Source organism: Odocoileus virginianus, chromosome 2, assembly GCF_023699985.2.
Source record: "Odocoileus virginianus isolate 20LAN1187 ecotype Illinois chromosome 2, Ovbor_1.2, whole genome shotgun sequence".
Taxonomy (NCBI): Eukaryota; Metazoa; Chordata; class Mammalia; order Artiodactyla; family Cervidae; genus Odocoileus; species Odocoileus virginianus.
In genome coordinates, this window is record NC_069675.1 from 2,648,894 (window position 1) to 2,669,146 (window position 20,253).

The 20,253-nt window shown below is 57.4% G+C and overlaps 2 protein-coding genes across 8 annotated transcripts in view; one reads left to right on the forward strand and one right to left on the reverse strand.

Moving 5' to 3' along the window:
* The first annotated feature begins 3,128 nt into the window (after nucleotides 1-3,128).
* ARID5A (AT-rich interaction domain 5A) lies at nucleotides 3,129-18,310 on the forward strand. The gene is made up of 7 exons (XM_020906361.2): nucleotides 3,129-3,225; nucleotides 11,066-11,181; nucleotides 12,559-12,691; nucleotides 13,015-13,067; nucleotides 13,518-13,615; nucleotides 13,831-13,990; nucleotides 14,321-18,310. The coding sequence occupies exons 1-7, from the start codon at nucleotides 3,222-3,224 to the stop codon at nucleotides 15,536-15,538; spliced, it is 1,782 nt and encodes a 593-aa protein (XP_020762020.2). The 5' UTR covers nucleotides 3,129-3,221; the 3' UTR covers nucleotides 15,539-18,310.
* KANSL3 (KAT8 regulatory NSL complex subunit 3) overlaps nucleotides 11,782-20,253 on the reverse strand; it is a 57,763-nt gene continuing 49,291 nt past the window's right edge. For all 7 annotated transcript variants that reach the window (XM_020906343.2, XM_020906360.2, XM_020906345.2 and 4 more), the window contains one exon: nucleotides 11,782-16,425. In XM_020906343.2, coding sequence (XP_020762002.2) covers nucleotides 16,306-16,425 — 120 coding nt within the window. In that variant the 3' untranslated portion in view covers nucleotides 11,782-16,305. The remainder of the gene's footprint in view (nucleotides 16,426-20,253) is intronic.

Consider the following 20,253-nt stretch of genomic DNA (forward strand, 5'->3'; position numbering starts at 1 on the left):
TAGGTTGGGGAGGGAACTGAATTTGGAATGGTGTCAGAGAGAACTGATTTATTTGTAATGTCTTTATGGGAAGAATGCATTCGTGGTTTGTTTTTTTTTTTTAAATTAATCTATTTGAGACATCAGGACATGGAGGGCCCAGGCGACTTCTCTCAGGCCATCATGGGCTGGATCCGATGGTTAGATAATGCAGGAGGAGGGTAGCTGTGGGTAGGAGATGAAGGTATATCAGATAGTGGCTTGACCAATAGGCATGTTTATGATTTTAGGGAAGCAAATGGAGATGTCATTCCTCTGCAAGATTTATTGGCTGTTGTAAATTACTTTCTATTGCAAACAGTTGCCTCAGGAGGCAATTAAATTTAGATCATATTGTTCCCAGGTTGACACAGGCAGGTGTCAACTTGCTGAGGCTTTGCACAACAGCCACTGTCTGTAAGAGTGTGCTCGACTGCCTGGGATGGCCAGAATAACTCTATCCTGTGTGGGATGATCTGCTGCTTTGTCAGGCAATGAGTCTATTCAGCCTGGGAGGGTGGGGTTGGCCTAGACTGGGATGCTGAGGGTATTGCCTAGGCCTTTATCCCAAACCTTGGGCAAACAATCCTAATAGGATGGCAGTTCAGTGGTTGAGACTCAGAGCTTTCACTGCCAAGGGCAAGGGTCGATCCCTGGTATGGGAGCTAAGATCCTGCAAGCTGTGGCTCCCCCCACTGAAAAAAAGAATGGACAAAGCTTTTCTACCATAGCATCTGCCAACACAGCCTCAGGTCTCCTGGAGGGCTTATAAACTGGGAAGTGTGGGGTCACTATTATAATCACCATCATAATGATTGTTAGAGGCAGTTACTATTGTTGACCATGTGTCTGTTACCAAATCTACAGGCACAGACTTTTATAAAATGACCCATTACGAGGTAGACAAGGGAGCCCACGTGTTGTCCACCCTGGACTGAGCCTGGAGAGTTCTTCCATCCCAGAGCCAAAGGATAAGGGCCAGGGTCACCAAACTACAACCCCGGTCCACTTGTTTAGGGTGATGGCTGGGTGATGAGTGCAAACAGGGTTGGTAAATGCACAGGCCCAGGCGTTCCTTAACCAGCTGTGTTTCCAGTCGGTGCTCGGTCATGGATTCCAGGCCTCACTGCCAGCTGTCACTGGACACCTCACTGGCCCACCACGTCCTCACCAGCGCTCAAGTCTTTCCCTGTACACTTTCTCCTTCTCAGGCTGTGTTCCCTGATTCAGTTAACCGCACTGCCAAGAAACGCTGAGGGGAATGACTGAGGGGGCCTGTACCAGAGCTCAGATGCTCAGCTCCACCATTTACCAGCTGTCTTACTTGAGCTAATTAATCCTCTGGAGCCTCAGTTTTATCGTATAAAACTAGGAAATGCATAGCGCTGTTTGTATTAAAACTATTCAACAATTTGTGGTTGCCTACTCTGTGTTAAGACAAGGGTTCAAGTCCATATGTGAGACCTTGGCTCTTTTTTTCAACTTGCAGGAAAATATGCATTACATGAAATTTACCATTTTAACCATTTTTAAGTATACAGTTCAGGGACGTGAAATACATCCACATTTTTGCGCAACCATCACCACCATTCATCTTCTGAAATTTTTCATCTTGCAAAACTGAAAATCTGTACTTATTAAATGTGTGTGTGTGTGTTAGTCACTCAGTCACGTCCCACTCTTTGCAATCCCATGGACTGTAGTCTGCCAGGCTCCTCTGTCCATGGAATTCTCCAGGCGGGAATACTGGAGTGGGTTGCCAATCCTTTCTCCAGGTGATCTTCCCGACCCAGGGATCGAACCCAAGTCTCCTGCTTTGGAGGCAGATTCTTTACTATCTGTGCCACTAGGGAAGCCTTATTAAATACTAGCTCCTATCCCACCCCCCTCCCCCCCGGCCCTTGGCAACCATAATTCTATACTATTCGTTCCATGAATCTGACTCTAAGTACTTTATATACGTGGAATCATACAGTATTTGTAGCTTGTGTCTGGTTTATTTTACTTAGCATAATGTCTTCAAGGTTCACCCATGTTGTGGCGCACGTGAGAATTTCCTTCCTTTTTCAGACTGAGTGATAGTCCTGAGTACGTACATACCAGTTCCGGGCTCCCTGAGGGCTCAGTTGGTAAAGAATCTGCCTGCAATGCAGGAGATGAAGGAGACACAGGTTTGATCCCTGGGTCGGCAGGATCCCCTGGAGGAAGAAATGACAACCTACTCCAGTATTCGTGCCTGAAAAATCCCATGGACAGAGGAGCCTGGGTGGGCCATGGTTCAAAAGGTGGCAAAGACTTGGGTCCGACTGCATACACACCACAGTTTACCCATTTATCCATCAATGGACACTGGATTGCTTCCACTTTTTGGCTACTGTGAACAATGCTTCCAGACCTTGAACTCTCAAACCCAAGAGAAAACCCAAGTTTTCTTTTCTGTGAGGTGAATATGGCTGAGTTACTTCTCCCTCTGGCAGAAGCCCAGCTGCAGCTGGCTCAGCATCTCCTAAGGCACCTACTCCACTCAAAACCTCATCTCCCCAAGCAGGGATCATGCCCCCTCTTTCCGCTGCTCACCTTGTAGCTGCCCTCTCTGTCTTTGAGACATAGGTGGACACGGGCCCCCGTCAGCAGGTTTCCTGCCCCAGGCATTTCTGGGCCCCCACAGAGCTTTGGCCAAGGACTTGTTACTTTGGAAGGGGTCCTTGTTTAGCTATCATCAACCATCTCTACTTCTAAGTTGGGATGGAAGGGAGATGGGAGATGTCTTCCACTCAGTTCAAGTCAAAGTAGGAAGCGCTTTGCTACCCCACCCAGACCCCAGTGCCCTGCTTAGGACCAAAGAGGAAATTTCCAAGACTCGAGTTTTGCCTCCAGAGGCGCAAGGCAGCCGTGACTCCTGGGCGTCCTGCCTCAGTCCCCCCGGGTGTGGAGCCCAGCTCCGCAGCGTCCGCGCCTGGGGAGGGGGAGAACACACTACAGCTCCCAGGGTTCTGCGGGCTGAGGAGGCGGTCCCCACCCCTGGCGGAAGAGTTGGACCCACCAACCGGAGCCCAGAGCGGGGCTGGGGGCGGGCGGGGGCGGGGCCGGGTGGGAGGTGGCCGGCGAGCGGCGCCCCTGGGTCAGTCGCGCGGGGAGCGCGGGGTCCGGAGAGAGGAACGCGAGGAGGGTGCTGTGGTGGCGCCGCGCGCGCTCTCCGGGCCATGGGTAAGTGGCTCTGCGGTGCGCCCGGGACGGGACGGGCGGCCCCGCGGGAGGGCGATGTTGTGGCGCCAGGTCTTTCCCGGAGCTCGCGGCGGTCGGTGCTGCCTTGGGGGGGCGAGCGGGGGCTGGGGGTGGACTCGGGGGCGAGAGTGCGGGGAGCTAGTCTGGCCCGGGACGCCCGCGTCCTCCCGCCGCGAGCCGGGGCCAAAGCCTAGTGTCGGGCGCGCGCTGTTCGAAAAAAGGAAAGACAAAAAGTTTTGGCGGCCAAGGGGCTTCCCGGGCGTTTATCTCGAAACTCTCTTCGTCGTCTCTTGACTGAAATTTACCAAGTCCTGTACGGTTCTGTCATCCCACTTCCTGCTGTGGTTTTCAATCTCGAGCTGGTCTCAGCTAATTTGTTGTGACAGCTGTCCGCAGCAGTTCTGTCTGCAGTACCCCCCGCCCCCCACCTTCCCCTCTCCCCGCCGTCACATCCCGGCGGTTCTCAGAATCCGCCGGCGCCGCCGAGAAGGGGCACCGGGGTCCGCTGGGCGCGCGGGGCGCTTTCCACTGCGGCTGCCGTTTCCTGAAAGTGACTCTGCGCGGGTTTTGAAGAACTTGCTCAATGCATTTTGAAGAATCAACTGTTCCTCTTTAAGCCGAGAGTCGTGCTGATCCTTCGGCGGTTACCGGCTTCTCGCCCCCTACCCTTTCTCTTTCTCTTTCCTCTTCCCTTTTTTCTTTTTTCTGTAGTCTCTCCTCCTCTTGTCTCCTGTCCACCCTCCTCTGTACCCTCCCACGCCCAACCCCCGGCAGGGAAGAAGTAACTCCTTCTTTGCTCCGCTCATCTTTCTCCTGTGTCTCTTTTCTCCCCTTGGGGCTCCAGAAGGGACAGCGTGGCGGACCCGCTAGTGATGGGGGGCGGGGAGGGGATGGAAAGCGGAGACGCACGGGCTGAGGAGAGAAGCGTTTGACTTCGCGCTCAGTCCGAATCGCGGACCAAACCCGGCTGCCTCGTCTCGGTCCCTGCGCAGAGTGTTCAGGGGGCGCGGCCTCAGGCCCTCCAGCCGGACGGACGCTGGGAATAGGAGAGATCGCCCGATGCCGGACCCCCAAGGGCTCGGGGTGCGGGCCTGGAGGCACCGTATTGGCCAGACCCAGGGTCCCTTTCTTTGCGGGCTCGTCAGCTAGCCAAGAGGAGTCCGCGGAGCTGAAGGGAGGATAACAGGTGCTTTTTGCCCCAGCTGGAGCACCAGAGTTGGGGGTGTGGGGTCTCTGTGCCCAGAGGCCGTGCTAGGGCAGAGACCGCAGCTAGTGGGTTGGGTTGCCCGGGTGGAGTTCCAGAGCCTGTCCAAGCCCTGGGGACCCTTCTGGACCTTGAACTTGGAATGGCAGTGGTAGAAAGGACCTCAGAGAATCAGCCTCTCTCTCCGAGGGGCTTATCGTCTGAGAAACTGAGGCTTAGAGACCAGCCCTGTCTGACAGTGAGGACAGTTCAGGCCTCTGAGACCCTGCCCCTCTCTCCCTTCCCAATGGGCTCCTGTTCCCAGGTGGGAAATTGACCTGGGATGGCCCACACCTGCCTTGGACCTTGCTTTACCGGCTGGGCTTCAAGAGCCACTCTGGGAGAGTTCTAGTAGGAGACCGAGAAAGAAAGTGCCCCAGGTAGAAGTCAGGCAGCCTTCCTGCGTCCTGGCTGTGCTCTATTGTTGACCCACGTCTCGGACAAGCTGCTACCCAGCCCAGTTTGGTGGGGACACAGGAAACAGTACAGAGATGGAGCTGTTACTTTTATCACCAGATACCACCCAGACTTGCAGGGGCAAGACAGTGGGGACTCAGCCCCACCCTGGATCAGGGTCTTTCAGGACCACCAGACCCCAGGGGGCTGGGAGTTGGTCGTTCCACATTCGTGCCCCCACACCCCTCTCCACACTCAAGGCCGTCACCTTGGCCCCAGCTGCTCCCCCACCCTGGCCCCTCTTCCCTCCCCTGAGACACGGAGGCAGGGCCGGGTGGGTAGCTGCACAGGTCCAGGCTGTCCGTTTGTCCTCCATGCAGGTTGGAGCACAGCCCTTGGCAGGTCCCCCTCCCCAAACCACTGCTCCGCCAGGCAGCCGGCTCCCGGCTCCGAGCTGAGTGGACTGGCCGCTTCAAAGGTTGTCTTTGTTTCAGCTCCAGCTCTAGCCAAAGAGCAACTTAAGCCAACAACCTCAGGCAAGAAGGTGTGGCATGTCTGCTGGTTGTTACTGAGGCCTCTGTTACCATTATTGTCGTAATTGACACGGTGCTCCCAGTGGGTGACTTTTCATGAAAGGAAGTGTCGCTTCCTTTCCATCACAGCGAGAGTGAATGAGGCGGGGCAGGAGGGGGGGCAGGGAGAGAGAGAGAGAGAGAGAGAGAGAGAGAGAGAGAGAGGCCTTGAGCTAGTCACAGCCCAGCTCCTCTGTCAGGTCCTGTTTATGAAGCAGCTGCTCCCTGCGGTGCAGAACTCTATGCACTGAGACACAGCGGAGTGACAGACCTCAGATCTCACACACACGCACATGCACACACACATGCACCCACACCCATGCATACACCCACGCACACACCCACTCACGCGCACACACACACCCATATACACACGTGCGCGCACACACCCACGCACACACACCCACTCACATGCGCACACACACCCACACCCATATACACACGTGCGCACACACCACGCACCCACACCCACGCACCCACACCCACTCATGCACACACACACACACACACCCAGACACACATACCCATATACACATGTGTGCACACACACCCACTCGCGCGTGCACGCACGCACACATACACACACCCACTCACACGCACACACACACATGCACACATACCCATACACACACGTGCGTGCACACCCACGCACCCACACCCACGCACACACCCACTCATGTGTGCGCACACACCCCCGCAAGCACACATACACATGCACCCACAGCCACGCATACACCCATGCATATACACCCACTCACGTGCACACACACACGCACACACACGCACAAACATAGCCATCTGTGGTTTTTTGGCGGGGAGCCTTATTTCTCACTTCATTCTGCTTAGAGCGTTGGGCCCATTGGGTCTAACAGACTCACCTTATAGGTGGGAGAAGGAAGTACAGAAACACCTGTGTGGGGTCAGAGCCCCCTCCCCACCCTCGTCTGCTTTCAGCTTCTCTGGGAGGACAGGCCCAGGTTTTTATCAGCAAGTTAACAGGGATGCTGCAATGTGACACTGCAGGTCCCCTGGGGAGAGACGGCCAGTTTGCACCCTCTGAGCACAGAGAAGGAACCTGGGGTCTCACTTTATTGTTGTTTAGTCGCTAAGTTGTGTCCGACTCTTTGTGACCTCATGGACTGTAGCCTGCCAGGCTCCTTTTTCCATGGGATTTCCCAGGCAAGTATACTGGAGTAGCTTGCCATTTCCTTCTCTGGGGGATCTTCCCCACCCAGGGATCAAACGTTCATCTCCAGCATTGGAAGGTAGATTCTTTACCACTGAGCCACCAGGGAAGCCCTGGGGTTTCCCTTCTCCCATTAACCCACTCTTGACCTTGGAGTCTGTGTCTTGAGACAGGGAGACTGCACTGGTTGCAAATCTCAGCTTTGCCACTAGTAAGCCATGTGACCTCAGGTGAGCTACTGAAGCTCTCAGATCCTCAGATCTTGTACTATCTGTTAATGGGGGCAGAGAGATAATCATACCCACTGGGCGCTGGGAAGATGTAGTGAGCCAGTGTTCAGAAGTGCCCAGACCCGGGCCTAGGGGAGGCTGGTTTCTGTTGGTGAAGTGCACAGTGTGGGGAGGGAGGCGTGGCTTGAGAGCAGGCTGGCTTCTTTTCAGGAGCCTCCTCCTCCACAGCTAGTGACTGAAGTTAACCTCTTCACTGCCTCGGCTTTAGGATCGAGGGTTGAGTGTGACTTTCACAGAGCTGTGGAGTTGAACAGACTGCTGTCACAGGCAGGGCTGCTGCCCCGCTCCCTCGCTGCCCGTGAAGGGGCTGGATCGCCCTGCCACCCCAGCTCGCTGGCCGAGAGGGGGTCACACGGCCAGGGCTGCGAGCCAAGTCCTGCTGCCGTTGTTTGTCAGGCCTCTTCTCACTCAGTTCTCTCTCTGCACGACAACTGGGAATAAGCTCAACGGGGACCACAGCGCCCTTGAGTAGGAGGAGCCCCTGAGCCATGCAGAGGAGACCGCAATCTGTGGAGACGCTGCTCCTGCAGAGGAGGGTGCACATCAGACAGGCGTCATCACTTTCAGAGTAATTTCTAAGTTTAAGTGCAATTCAGTCAAAACCCCAGTGGCTTTTGCTTCTTCTCCTTCATCCTTTCCCTCTCTCTCTCTTTCATCCTGGAATGTGACAGAATTATCCTAGAGTTCAGATGGAATTTTTTAAGAGGAGTAATGATGGGGGACTTGAGCTCTGGATAGTAAGTTTTGTTACAACGCGACAGAAATTAAAACTGTGCATGGGTCCAACATTCCACAAGGAATGAAAGAGAACAGAAAGTCCAAAACCAGTTCCCAGAATGTTCCTTACAAACCTTTAGATTGTGGGGAAAGTAGTATTTCAAACTATGCGGGGAGGAGATCACTCAGTCTATGCTGGGGTCTGGGGAGCTGGGCAGGCAGGAGGACTCACCTGGCCCCTATGGGAGGGGGTTTCAGACTTATTTCTCAAGGCAGAACTCTTTTTCCAAATGAAGATTTAGCGGAAACTACAATCTTGCAATGACTGGAGAAGAGAGGGAGAGGACAGGCTGGGGAAGGAGGGTGAAGACTCTCCCCACCCCCCTCATTCAGGGCTGCGGCCCAGGTGGGCGAGAATGGAGGCCGGTTCACCCGGCCGCACACACACAGAGTGTCTTCTCTTTGTGGCTCTCATCCCCGTCCCTGCTGGGCTGAAACAGCTCAGATGGTGACCTCCTTCCCAGGTGACCCGAGTGCCCAAGTCCTGGAGATTTCCCTAGGAGAGCGTGGCCCCTGCAACCTAGCAGGAGCGACCAGGGCCATTCTATCCCGGTGGCCCTTAACCTGGCTGCCCTCTCAGGCACCCTGGGAATTTTTAAACCCTGAAGCCCCTTGTTGTTTAGGCGCTAAGTCCTGTCTGATTCTTTCGCAACCCCATGGACTGTAGCCTGCCAGGCTCCTGTGTCCATGGGATTTCCCAGGCTAGAATACTGGAGTGGGGTGCCATTCCCTTCTCCAGGGGATCTTCCTGACCCACGGATGGAGCCCATGTCTCCTATACTGGCAGGCAGATTCTTTACTGCGGAGCCACCCGGAAAACCCCTGGCGCCCCCTGCAGGACCTTAAGTCAGACTCGTGTTGGGGGAGACAGGCACCATGTCTTTTAAATTCTCCCTGGGTGAGTCCAGTGGGCCCTGGTCCCACCACCTTCTTTCCCTGAGGCCCGAGGACAGCCTTGTAGCCGACCTGCAGGACGGTGCCAGGGAGAAGCCTCGTCACAGGAACAGACGGACAGAGTCTTTCGGAGGCGAGCATTTTCCCTTCAGGAAAGAAGGGAGAGGGGATGTGAAAGCAGAGCAGAGAAGGCAGGAAGGGGAAGGAGAAAAGCTGTGGGGACACAGGCGTGCCGATTAGCTGAAGGCTTCAGGGTTCACGGACAGTTAGCAAAGGATATCAGTGTCTTTCTGCCCCCCACCCCGCCCCAGTTCACAGAAGGAAAGATGGAGGTGCAGAGCTGCCCAAGGGCCCGGTTGGAAAGGCATCCGTCAGGGGTGGGAGGGGTCAGTTATTAGTACAGTGATTTCTGGAGATTGGCTATGTCTCCGGTGATCAGAAGCCAGCCTGCAAGGACGGCCCAGGCCCAATTAGCATGAGGCTCAGTTTCTCTTCCAGGCTTATTCGGACTCGCCAGCAAAGCTTGTGAATGTTGGTGCTGAGCACCACAGCTGTAGTGGGGGCAAGGCCAGGCCCCTGGGCGGGTGGTCGGACAGACCTTGTCTTGAATGTGGTCCCCCAGGGAGGCAGGCCACTTACTCTCTCTTTAAAACGGGGTCCCTCTGGGACTCAGTGAGAGAACAGATACATGAAAGGGCCAGGGACACAGAGCCGAGAACCCGCATGGCACTTCTGTGAACAGCCGCCCAAGGGGACACTGTACAGCAGCCAGAGGGCTACCGCTCAGACTCCTGGGTACCGCTGGCCTCGTGGGTCACTCTGCTGTGGGTTTCTTTTTCTTTTTTTTTTTTTTTTGGCTGTGCTGAGTGTCACTGCACAGGCTCTTTCTCTAGTTGCAGTGAGCAGGGGCTGCCTCTGGTTGTGGAGTGCACACTTCTCTCTGTGGTGGCTTCTCCTGTTGAAGAGCAGGCTCTTGGCTGGAGGGCTTCAGTCATTGTGGCCCCCCAGCTCTAGAGCGCAGGCTCAGTAGTTGTGGCTCACAGGCTTAGTTGCTCCACAGCATGTGGGATCTTCTCGGACCAGGGATCGAACCCATATCTCCCACATAGGCAGGTGGATTCTTTACCACTGAGTCCCCAGGGAAGCCCAGATTTCTTGTCTTAAAAAGTTTCTTTTCTACCTGGGATGGAGGGGGAATCTTGCAGGTTCCCAGAAGTAAGGCTTTTTCTGAGCTGCAGTGAACCAGGACACTTCATGCAACATGAACAAAAAGGAGAAAAGAAAGGCTGGGCTCACATGGCCAATCACCCACTGCGTGGCCAGAGCAGCTCGCGGTGGCTGTGTCTTTGCAGCCATCAACTCTCAGGATGCCCTTAGGAGAATCGAGCTCCTGGCTCCTCCCTGCCCTCCATCAGGTTGTTGTGGGACTCACCCATCTTCTCCTCCAAAATGGGACTTCCCTAACAGCTCAGACAGTAAAGAATCCACCTGCAGTGCAGGAGAGCCGGGTTCGATCCCTGGGTCGGGAAGATCTCCTGGAAGAGGGAATGGCCACCTGCTCCAGTATTTTTGCCTGGAATATCCCATGGACAGAGGAGACATTTTCCCTTACCTACCACCTGCTGTGGGAGCGGGGGGTGCTGGGTGGCCTCACTGAACTGTCAGGAGGCCAGACAAGCCATGGGCATCTCAGTCCAAATGGCCCCATCCGTATGGTATGAGGAGGTGAGGATGACTAGAGAGAAGTGCTGTGCTTGGCTGAGGGCTGGGAAGGCCCCCCACTACCTGCTTGGGGCTTGTCAGTTGAGACCTGAAGGGTCACCAGGAGCCATGAAGGTGAGGGGAGTATGTGGCCTAATTAGAGGCAGTTAGGACTCTGCTGCAGACACGACTGAGCGACTTCCCTTTCACTTTTCACTTTCATGCATTGGAGAAGGAAATGGCAACCCACTCTAGTGTTCTTGCCTAGAGAATCCCAGGGATGGGGGAGCCTAGTAGGCTTCTGTCTATGGGGTCTCACAGAGCCGGACATGACTGAAGTGACTTAGCAGCAGCAGAGCAGCAGGACTCTGCTGAGCTTCCCAGGTGGCGCTAGTGGTAAAGAGTCTGCCTGCCAATGCAGGAGATGCCAGAGATGTGAGTTTGATCCCTGGGTCGGGAAGGTCCCCTCGAGGAGAGAATGGCAACCCACTCCAGTATTCTCGCCTGGAGAATCGCATGGACGGAGGAGTCTGGTAGGCTACAGTCTCTGGAGTTGCAAACAAATCAGACATGACTGAGCATGCATGAGAACACAAGGGATGCCTAAGAAAAGCTTGGATGCTTCATAAACAGGAACTTTCTTCTTGGTTATTCATGGAGGGTCTACGGTCCCAGCAGCCCCGCCACCCTCCTGCCACCCACTCCTCTGCCAGCATCTCATGTTCTCACTCTCCCCTGCCCTTCTCCCCTTCTTCTCCTCTAGCACCTCCGGTCAAAGGCAAAAGGAAGCAGTCAGAGGAAGGGGAGCCCCTAGACCCACCAGTGTCTCCTCAGCCCGATGGTGAGCCGAGCAGGAGCCAGAGCCCCATGCACCTGGAGGTGAGCTGGGTGACCCTCCCCCACTGGGCCCCTTCCTCACCCTGCTCCACTTGTGTGCAGCTTCCCAGGTGACCTCGGAGACTCCCTGCAGATGTGTTCCCTCACCCCCCTAGCCCTGAAAGAGTCCAGAGAGGGGCACAGCCCCACTGTCTGGGGCCTTGGGCTGGGCGCTGGGCAGATGGGAGGGCTTGCCCATCGCCTCTGGCTGGATGTTCAGGTTTGGTTTTTACAGCAGAACCCTTTTATTACATAAGGATGACCTGGAGTCCTGATCTATAAAACAGTAAAGCACTGCTCTACGATGTTGAGCTACACATGCACCCTTCTGTCCCTCCAAACGTATAACATGGACGCTGAAGTCACGTAGTGAGGTCAGTGCTGCGCTGACCCGCACGGTCGCGGCTGTCAGCCTCTGCATTAGTTGTCTTTGGCCATTTGCTTCGGAGGCACAGGCTGGAGGGAGCTGCACATGGAAACAGGTTTTAACAGATTTCCTGGAGTTCAGAGAAGAGGAACAGAAAAGCATGTTCATTTGAAGAGCTGTGGTCAGAGTGCCTCCGTTCTGAGGCGTGGCAGTGTGTTCCAATTTCATAGGTGACGTGCAAGCTGGCTTGTTTATTTCCAGAGGTCTTTGATTAGTCAAAACCACGGTCATGATACTCGAATACAGTATTTTTGGAACACATGGCTCTCTGCACGATTCTCACCCTGATGATGGTTGCCAGCCCTCTTATGTTTGGGGCCACCCAGGCCGGGACCCCAACCCCAGCCCCACAGGAGCCCCTGCCCTGAGCCACCAGCCACAGGAAGGGCATCGGGAGAAATCCCCACTGGAAGCAGAAGCCAAAAGACCTGTGCATTGGACACAACAGCCCTCTGGAACCCAGGACAGGGTCTCTCCGCCCCGAGCTGAGCACATGGACAGGCGGGTCACAGAAGCAAGCCTGGCCGAACGGCCCCACACAGCTGGAACGCACCATCCTTTGGCTTGGACCACAGGGGCCACTGGGAACCCTGGGGCCACGAAGCCTGCCTCCAGGCTGGTAGAGGAGCTGAGTTGGAGATGTGACAACCTAGAGCCAGGTGAAGAAGCCATTGGAAGCTTGAAGGGGCAGGGCTGCTCCCGTGGCTGTTCCTGGAGCCAGGCCTCTCTGGACCTTGACCTGGGGTCCTGGGCTAACATGGAACACCTCTGTCTTTCTGACCCCAGGAACAACATCTGCAGCCCAGAGTTGGGTCTGGGGGTCTACTCCCTCCTCTGGGAGCCTGGGGTTGGTGGCCATGCATCTCCTTCCTCCCCAGCAGCCAGTGGTTCCGCCTCTCCACAGCCTCCTGCCAACTGGGGGCTCATCCCACTGCCTCGTGTTCTTTCCCCAGGAGCCCCCTGAGGCAGGCAGGGAGCGGGAGGAGGAGCAGGAGGAGGAGCAGGCTTTCCTGGTCAGCCTCTACAAGTTCATGAAGGAGCGACGCACGCCCATCGAGAGGGTGCCCCATCTCGGCTTCAAGCAGAGTGCGTGCCCGGGGTGCAGGCACGGGAGGGGGGCCCAGCCGGGACCTCCATTCGGGGCGACCTGCTGCTGCCAGCCCACAGGGGTTGCACACAGAAAGGCTGCTCCCCTCCAGGCACTGGCCTGGCAGTGGGTGGGGCCAGATGTCCGTCCTCACAGGCCACTGGGCCCCCAGCACACAGGGTGCGGTCTGCCCAGCCATCCCGGTGGCCCTGTCTGGGTATGTGCTGGTTCTGTGCCTGCCTGTGGGGCCATGGGGACAGGCTGCAGGCTGCCCCCTCCTCCCACCAAGACTGACAGCGGCCCTGCCCTCTCTTGTCCCCAGTTAACCTGTGGAAGATCTACAAGGCCGTGGAGAAGCTAGGGGCCTATGAACTGGTAAGGACGGCTCCTCTGAGTCCTCACCTTACCGTCTCCCCTGGTACAGCTCAGCTGTGCCCCCGGGGAGCTCAGGAAAAGAGGGAGCCCAGCAGACCTGCCCTTTCCCCACAGCACGAGGACGAGGTGGTGTCCAAACCCTCCCTTTCCCCAGCCCCCTGTGTGCCACGGGGAGGAGGGACCTGCCCTACCCGCCAGTACTTTGCTGTTCCAAGCAAGACTGTCGCCCTTTCCATCTGTTCCGTCCTCGCACTCACAAAGGGCCAGTGCTCGGGCAGCCCCTGGGAGGGGCACTTGGCTGGCTGCTGGCCAGGGGAGCCCCCTCCAACGCCCCCGCCCCTGCTGGTGGAGAAGCAATTACAAAACGGCCTCCGAGTGGGGAGCCCGAGCTGCCGGGGCCCCGCAGGCAGGGGCGCCCGGCAGCCGTGCCCTGACGTGGCGTCCTTGCAGGTGACGGGCCGTCGCCTCTGGAAGAACGTGTACGATGAGCTGGGCGGCAGCCCGGGCAGCACCAGCGCGGCCACGTGCACGCGCCGCCACTACGAGAGGTGCGGGCGCCTGGGCCTCCACCCGGGGCGGGGCCAGCAGCTCCCAGGGGGCGGGGCTGGGGCGGGCGGCCGGCCCCCGGACGAGGCACGGCGTGCGGACCCCGCGGCGGGGGGCTGTCTGTGTGCCGGTCGGGCAGGGGGGAAGCCAGGGGGCCTAGAGGGTGGGCGCCTCCTGCCAGCCCGGCCCCCTGGCGACATGCCTGGCCCCTCCCCAGGCTGGTCCTCCCATACGTGCGGCACCTGAAGGGGGAGGATGACAAGCCCCTGCCCCCCTCCAAGCCCAGGAAGCAGTACAAGATGGCCAAGGAGCCTCGGGGGGATGAGGGGACCCCTGAGAGGCCGAAGAAGGTCAAGGAGGAGAAGCGGGTGGGCCAGGTGAGCTGAGCCCCGCGCCGCGCCTCTCACAGCACCCCTACCAGCCCTCACTGTGGCTGCAGAACTCCCTGCCCGGAACCCCTGGGACACCCCCTCCCCAAGGGCGGCATGGGGCGGGCAAGGGTCAAGTTGGGGGTACACGTGGGGTCTGAGGTCTGAGTCCTAGTCTGCACCCCATTTCACCAGTCCCCATGTCCTGACACCAGGCCGTGTCTGTTCAGAGGATGGGACTCCTTTTGACAGTTCTGCACGAAGGTGCTAGAAGGGCTGGCTCCCTCCTGTCTCCACGGCTCACACCCAGCCCTGAGGCTTGGCCTTTTCTTATTCTAGCTGATGCCTGGAAAGACCAAAACAGATGCCCCTGACCTGGCAAGGCTTCCTAGCCAGGAGACACCCAGGGATGGCACGGAGCAGCGAGGCCCGGCCTCGGGGCCCTCTCTGCCCTTTGTGGGCGCCAGTGGCTGCCCCGAGGCCTACAAACGGCTCCTGTCCAGCTTCTACTGCAGAGGGACACATGGTATCATGTCACCGCTGGCCAAAAAGAAGCTCCTGGCCCAGGTGAGCAAGGCAGAGGCCTTGCAGTGTCAGGAGGAGGGCTGTCGCCACGGGGCAGGTGGGGAGCCCCAGGTGTCCCCAGCTGTCCCGCCCGTGGAGAGTCCCCAGAGCCCAGGAGGGCCGTCCGAGAACTCCAGGCACCGGCTGACACCTCTGGAAGGAAGGCAGGCCTCCAGGGGCGGCCTCTGGGAGGAGACACAGGCAAGCCCTCGCCCGTCGGCCCCCGTCTTCACCGGCTGCTTCCACGCCTACCCCAGCGAGGTGCTGAAGCCTGTCAGCCAGCATCCCAGGGACCTTTTCCCCAGTCTTAAAGATAGGGTGTTGTTGGGGCCCCCTGCCAAGGAGGAGGGGCTGCCAGCCAAAGAGCCCCCGCTGGTGTGGGGCGGGGATGCCAGCCGCCCTTCTGCATTCCACAAGGGCAGCTCCAGAAAGAGCAACCTCTACCCCAAACCCAAAGCCTGCTGGGTGTCCCCCATGACCAAGGTCCCTGCTGAGAGCCCCGTGCCCCTGCCCACCTTCCCGAGCAGCCCAGGCATGGGCCACAAGCGCAGCCTGGCGGAAGAGGGCTCGGTCCACGGCGGCAAAAAACTGCGGGCAGTGTCTCCCTTTCTTAAGGAGGTGAATGCCCAGGAGTGTGGGACCAAGCCCGGGGGCCCTGACCTGGCCGTCTCCTGCCTGCTGGGCCCCGCCCTCCCGGAGGCCTACAGGGGTACCATGCTGCGCTGCCCACTGAACTTCACTGGCACCCTGGGCCCCTTAAAGGGCCAGGCCACCCTCCCCTTCAGCCCCCTGGTCATCCCCGCCTTCCCAGCCCACCTGCTGGCTGCCACAGCACCCTCGCCCATGACCGCTGGCCTGATGCACCTCCCACCAGCGTCCTTTGATGGTGCCCTGTGCCACAGACTCTGCCCAGCCTCGTCTCCATGGCATGTGCCACCTGCCACAGCCTACACAGCACCCCACTTCTCTTTCCACCTCAACACCAAGCTGTAGGTCTGAGCCCGCCATGCTGTCTGACAGCCACTGCTGGGAGCTCTGGCCTGGAGCCCCTCCTCAGGAGAGCTTGCCTGTGCCTGATAGGGACGGGCCCTGGGCTGGGAAGCCTGGCCCAAAAAGAGGCCCTGGGCAAACTGGGTTTCTCTCTCAAGATGGCAGCCCGAGCCCAGGGGCTGGGGCCTAGTGATGGCATGCCTTGGGCGAAGACATGGAGAGGCGGACAACTGCCAGCCCGGGCCCCAGAGCAGGGATCAGGGTGGGTGAAGGGGAAAAGGCAATAAAACATCAGTGAGAAACAAACAAAAAAAAAACACCTGTGAGTCCAGGCAGCCCTGAGGTGTGTGGCATGGACTTTGCAGAGCAATGGGGTAGGGGTGTTGTGGGCAGTGCCACCCACAGGGTGACAGAGCCAAGGAGGGGGGCCTGCCCAGCACCCACTCCTGCTTGGGATGCTGTCAGGAGTAAAGAGCAGGGCCAGGGCAAACCCAGCCTCCAGCTCGTACTTCCGCACGCTGTGCCCTTTGTCCTGTGCCTTCAGCCCACTGGGCTGGTTGAGTCTGGGGACAACCAGCTGTTACCCTCCCCATGGTGCAGACTGGAGTCTGACGCTGAGAGGCTGGGACTTGCCTCGGTTCCCCCAGTGGGTACGTGGGGGAGCAGAGCTGCGCACTGGGGTGTGATCCAGCACCTTGAGCTCAACCACATGGATGCACCGCAGCTGTCAGCAGCGCTCCTGGGGCTGAGGTGCAAGCAGGACGCTGGAGTCATCTGCCCTGGTGCTGGATGCCAACTTGGGGGGCTGCTGCTGAGTCTTCTTGGTGAGCCCTTCTATTCATCTGCCACATGTGTGGGGTGGGGGCACAAGTGGTTCCCACCGGGGGAGCCTGGAGGGAAAAGGGGATGAAGGGGATCAGAATCTTCACCTGGGCATCGGCCTTTGGTGTGGCTGCTCCTGGGGCTTGGACCCTGCAGCCTAATGCCCTCCTTGCTATGGGCTCTGCCTGGAGAGCAGTGTGCCCTCACCTGTTGCAGGGACGGGTGCCCCGTCAGAGGCATTGCTCCCCTCCCCTCCTCAGGCTGCCTGTTCTTAGAACCTGGGCACAGCCACCGGCCAAGCTCCATACAGGTTTCTGGAAAGGCAGTGCCACTACTGGCCCGGGGTCCTGACTTCTGGTCTCAGGTGTATCAGCTGATGATGGATTAACAGGCAGGCTCTGCAGGGATTCCCCTGCTCCCTCCTGTGGGGAGATGCCAGCCCAAGTAGCCGCGTGATCTCCAGCCCTAAGCTCCTGACCCCTGCAGGCACCCACGTGCTCCCATCTCTGAGCCTATGGGGTCTCCGTGGTTGACAAGGAGCAGGGAGATGACAGAACTCCCGCCACCCTCCCGGCAAGTGCCCTGGGTGCTGGGCTGCAGGTCTTTTAGAGTCAGATCCCCTGGATATGGGCATCTGCTGTGTGCGGGGCCCTGCCTGATGTGGGGCAGGGTCGCTGGGGTCCCCTTCATTTGCAAAGCCACAGCGGCCTTTTCCCGGCACAGAAGTTGGCCGTTGGTCTGGCAACAGGATTTGAGCTTGGGACGCACAGAGCTGCGACGCTGGCGCCCTCTGGAGGCGGCGCTGGGAACTACTCTGCACGGGCGTCTTTTGTCCTGAGCTGGTCCCCAGGCGGCGCGCTGCGGCTCTGCTCCAGCATCAGCAAACACTGCAGCCAAATCTGGCCCTGCTTCCTGGAAGACCTCTGTGCCCTGCAGTTCTGGCATGCCACCTTTCTGTGGTTTTTCTCACTCCTCGAGATTCCGAGGGGTGGCACCATCCTGAACCGGCAGTTGTGAGAGATCCTGCAGCTTGAGACGCCAGGCTGGCAGGGCACCCTGCACGTTTCCTGGCACTGCGGCCCTAGGTGAACTGGTCACCGCACGTCATTTTGCTTTTTATACTCGTCCCTTTGTGTTACCTGCCATGTCCCCTAACAGTCCCTGACTCTGCCTTGGGGACAGGCCTGCACCTACCTGCCTTTGAGGCACAAACTGTTTCAGGGTCATTTTTAGGACCCTGAGTTTTAAAGCCCCTCCAAACCATCTGTGGTGTTTGCACAGTTTCTGGTGGTGAGTGGGGGCAACTCTGGCAGGCATGTCCCTACAGTCCTGGCCCTTTTCCTGGTGACAGTCTTTTAAGTACAGGCCATTTGACAAATACCTAATGTCTATTTCCAGTGGGTGCCAGACACTGTTCTGGGTATTGGATAGACACCTCAGTGGACAAAACTTTCAAGTTTCTACCCTCGTGGAGCTGACATCTAACCATCTCATCCTCTGCCGCCCCTTTATCCTTTTGCCTTCAATCTTTCCCAGCATCAGGGCGTTTTCCAGTGAGTTGGCTCTTCACATCAGGTAGCCAAAGTATTGGAGCTGCAGCTTCAGCATCAGTCCTTCCGATGAATATTCAGGGTTGATTTCCTTTAGGATGGACTGGTTGGATCTCTGTGCAGTCTAAAGGACTCAAGAGTCTTCTCCAGCACCACAATTTGAAAGCATCAATTTTTCGGCACTCAGTCTTCTTTATGGTCCTGACTCTCACATCTATACATGACTACTGGAAAAACCATAACTTGGACTACATGGACCTTTGTTGGCAAAGTGACGTCTACTTTTTAAAACACTGTCTAGGTTTGTCATAGCTTTTCTTCCAAGGAACAAGTATTTCATGTTTGCAGTCACTGTCCACGGTGATTCTGGAGCCCTAGAAAATAAAGTCTGTCGCTGTTTCCACTTTTTCCCCTTCTATTTGCCATGAAGTGATAGGATCGGATGCCATGATCTTAGTTTTTGAATGATGAGTTTTAAAGCCAGCTTTTTGTTTCCTCTTCCACTCACCCTCATCAAGCAGCTCTTTAGTTCCTCTTCACTTTCTGTCATTAAGAGTGGTATCATCTACATATACCAGGTTGTTGATATTTCTCCTGGCAATCTTGTGGCTGCCCTGAAATCAGCACAGATAGGATGGTAGCAGTTTGGGGCGAAGACTGTTGTCTGCAAGGACTGGGAGGAGGACTTGAGGGTCTGTGGGTGACTGCAGCAAGGACACGGTGGAGAGAGGGTGTCTGTTTTCCTGGTGTGACCTTCAAAAGGGGGAGCCACAGGGTCTGGAAGCAGGGAGGTCTCTCAGCCCACTGTGGGTAGAGTAGGAGGGGGCTGCAGGGGAGCAGGCTCTGGGTGGACACAGATGCGGGCTGGCAGTCGGAAGGAAGGTGGTGTTATAAGGGGAGGCTGGGAAGACCCCACAGGTAAGGGAGAGATTTCCATGTAGGCTCAAAACTAGATGCTGCAGATGATGCCCTGAAGATGTGTTTCATTTGACTGACCCATGTGATTTTTTTCTAAATGTTTCTGTAACTAGTTGCCAGCATTTAAAAATCAAGAAATTTTACGTAAAAATGTGGGTACTGGGCTGCTCTTTAAAAATCAGAATTCCTGGACAAGTGGGGGCCACTGCTTGGCGCTCGCTCAGGGTATACCTGCCTATCCACTACAGCCCTACTCGTCCCCAGGCCCGGGGGGCTTGGCCTGTCCGGCCTCCAGGTCTCCCAGGCATTTCCACATTCAGCCCTTCAGCAGCTCAGACACTAGGCGCTCTATTGTTATCAGATCAGCCAGGCCAACTTCCTAAGCAAATGACTCCAGGAATGTCCTGCTGGGAAAGAACAAGGTTTCCAGACAGGTGAGCAGGGCAGAAGTGGGTCATGGCAGAGTCACCTGTGCAGGGTCCCCTGGCTTCCGGCCACAGGGGCAGGAGGTGGGCTCCCCCTGCCCAACTCCTCAGGTATCAGAAGCCTTTGCCCCATCCTGGGCTATGTCTGCACATCTAGGAAACGAGTGCGGTCCCTTCCAGGTTCTGCACTGTGGCCCGGTGTGAGGCCCAGACAGATAGGGTCTAGTGGCTGGAGAAGGGCAGGTACCTTCCTCCTTGCCCACTGAACATACCCCGGTCCCAAGAGGACCATGCTGGCTCCTCTGGGCCCCTGGCCCTTCCTGGACAACCAATACCACCTGTGACCAGCAAGTGGAGTCCCTGCCCAGCCCTGTCTATGAGGCCGCCTGGGCAGCCAGGGGCCACTGGGGAAGAACAGGGATGAGCACCTCCCTACCTCCACCTGACTGGGGGGGGGCCCTTCTTGGCTTGATTCCTACCACTTGCCTGGCCTGGTCAGGGAGGGAAGATCCCCACCCCTGAGACCGACTCCTCCGTGGGTGCAGGGAGGAGGCTCAGCCCTTTACTTGCCAACAACAGAAGCGAATCCCCACTCAGGCAGGAAAGAGCCTGTGTGGCTCACGGGACTGCAGGGAGAGCTCAACAACCAGGGTGTGGGCCCTGCCCGGAGGGAGCTGCAGCTGGCTCCCACTGGCTCCTCGTCCCAACGCTGCATTCAGTATCACACTGGCAGCCTGAACGAGGCCACAGTGAGAGGACCGCACCCTCTGGGAGCTGGTACTCCAGCATTTATTACCCTCCCTCCAGGGGTCTCGAGGCAAGGACAGGACAGCCTTCTCAGCAAAAAGCCTGGTTTCACATCCCGTGCTGACGAGGCGCATGGGCCTGCTACCCCACAGGAAGTGGTCTGTCAGGCAGACCAAAACCGTAGCCGCCACACTGGTGACACTGGGCGAACAGGCCCCCTGGGCCTCCACTGCCTCACCTGTAACATGGAAGTAAC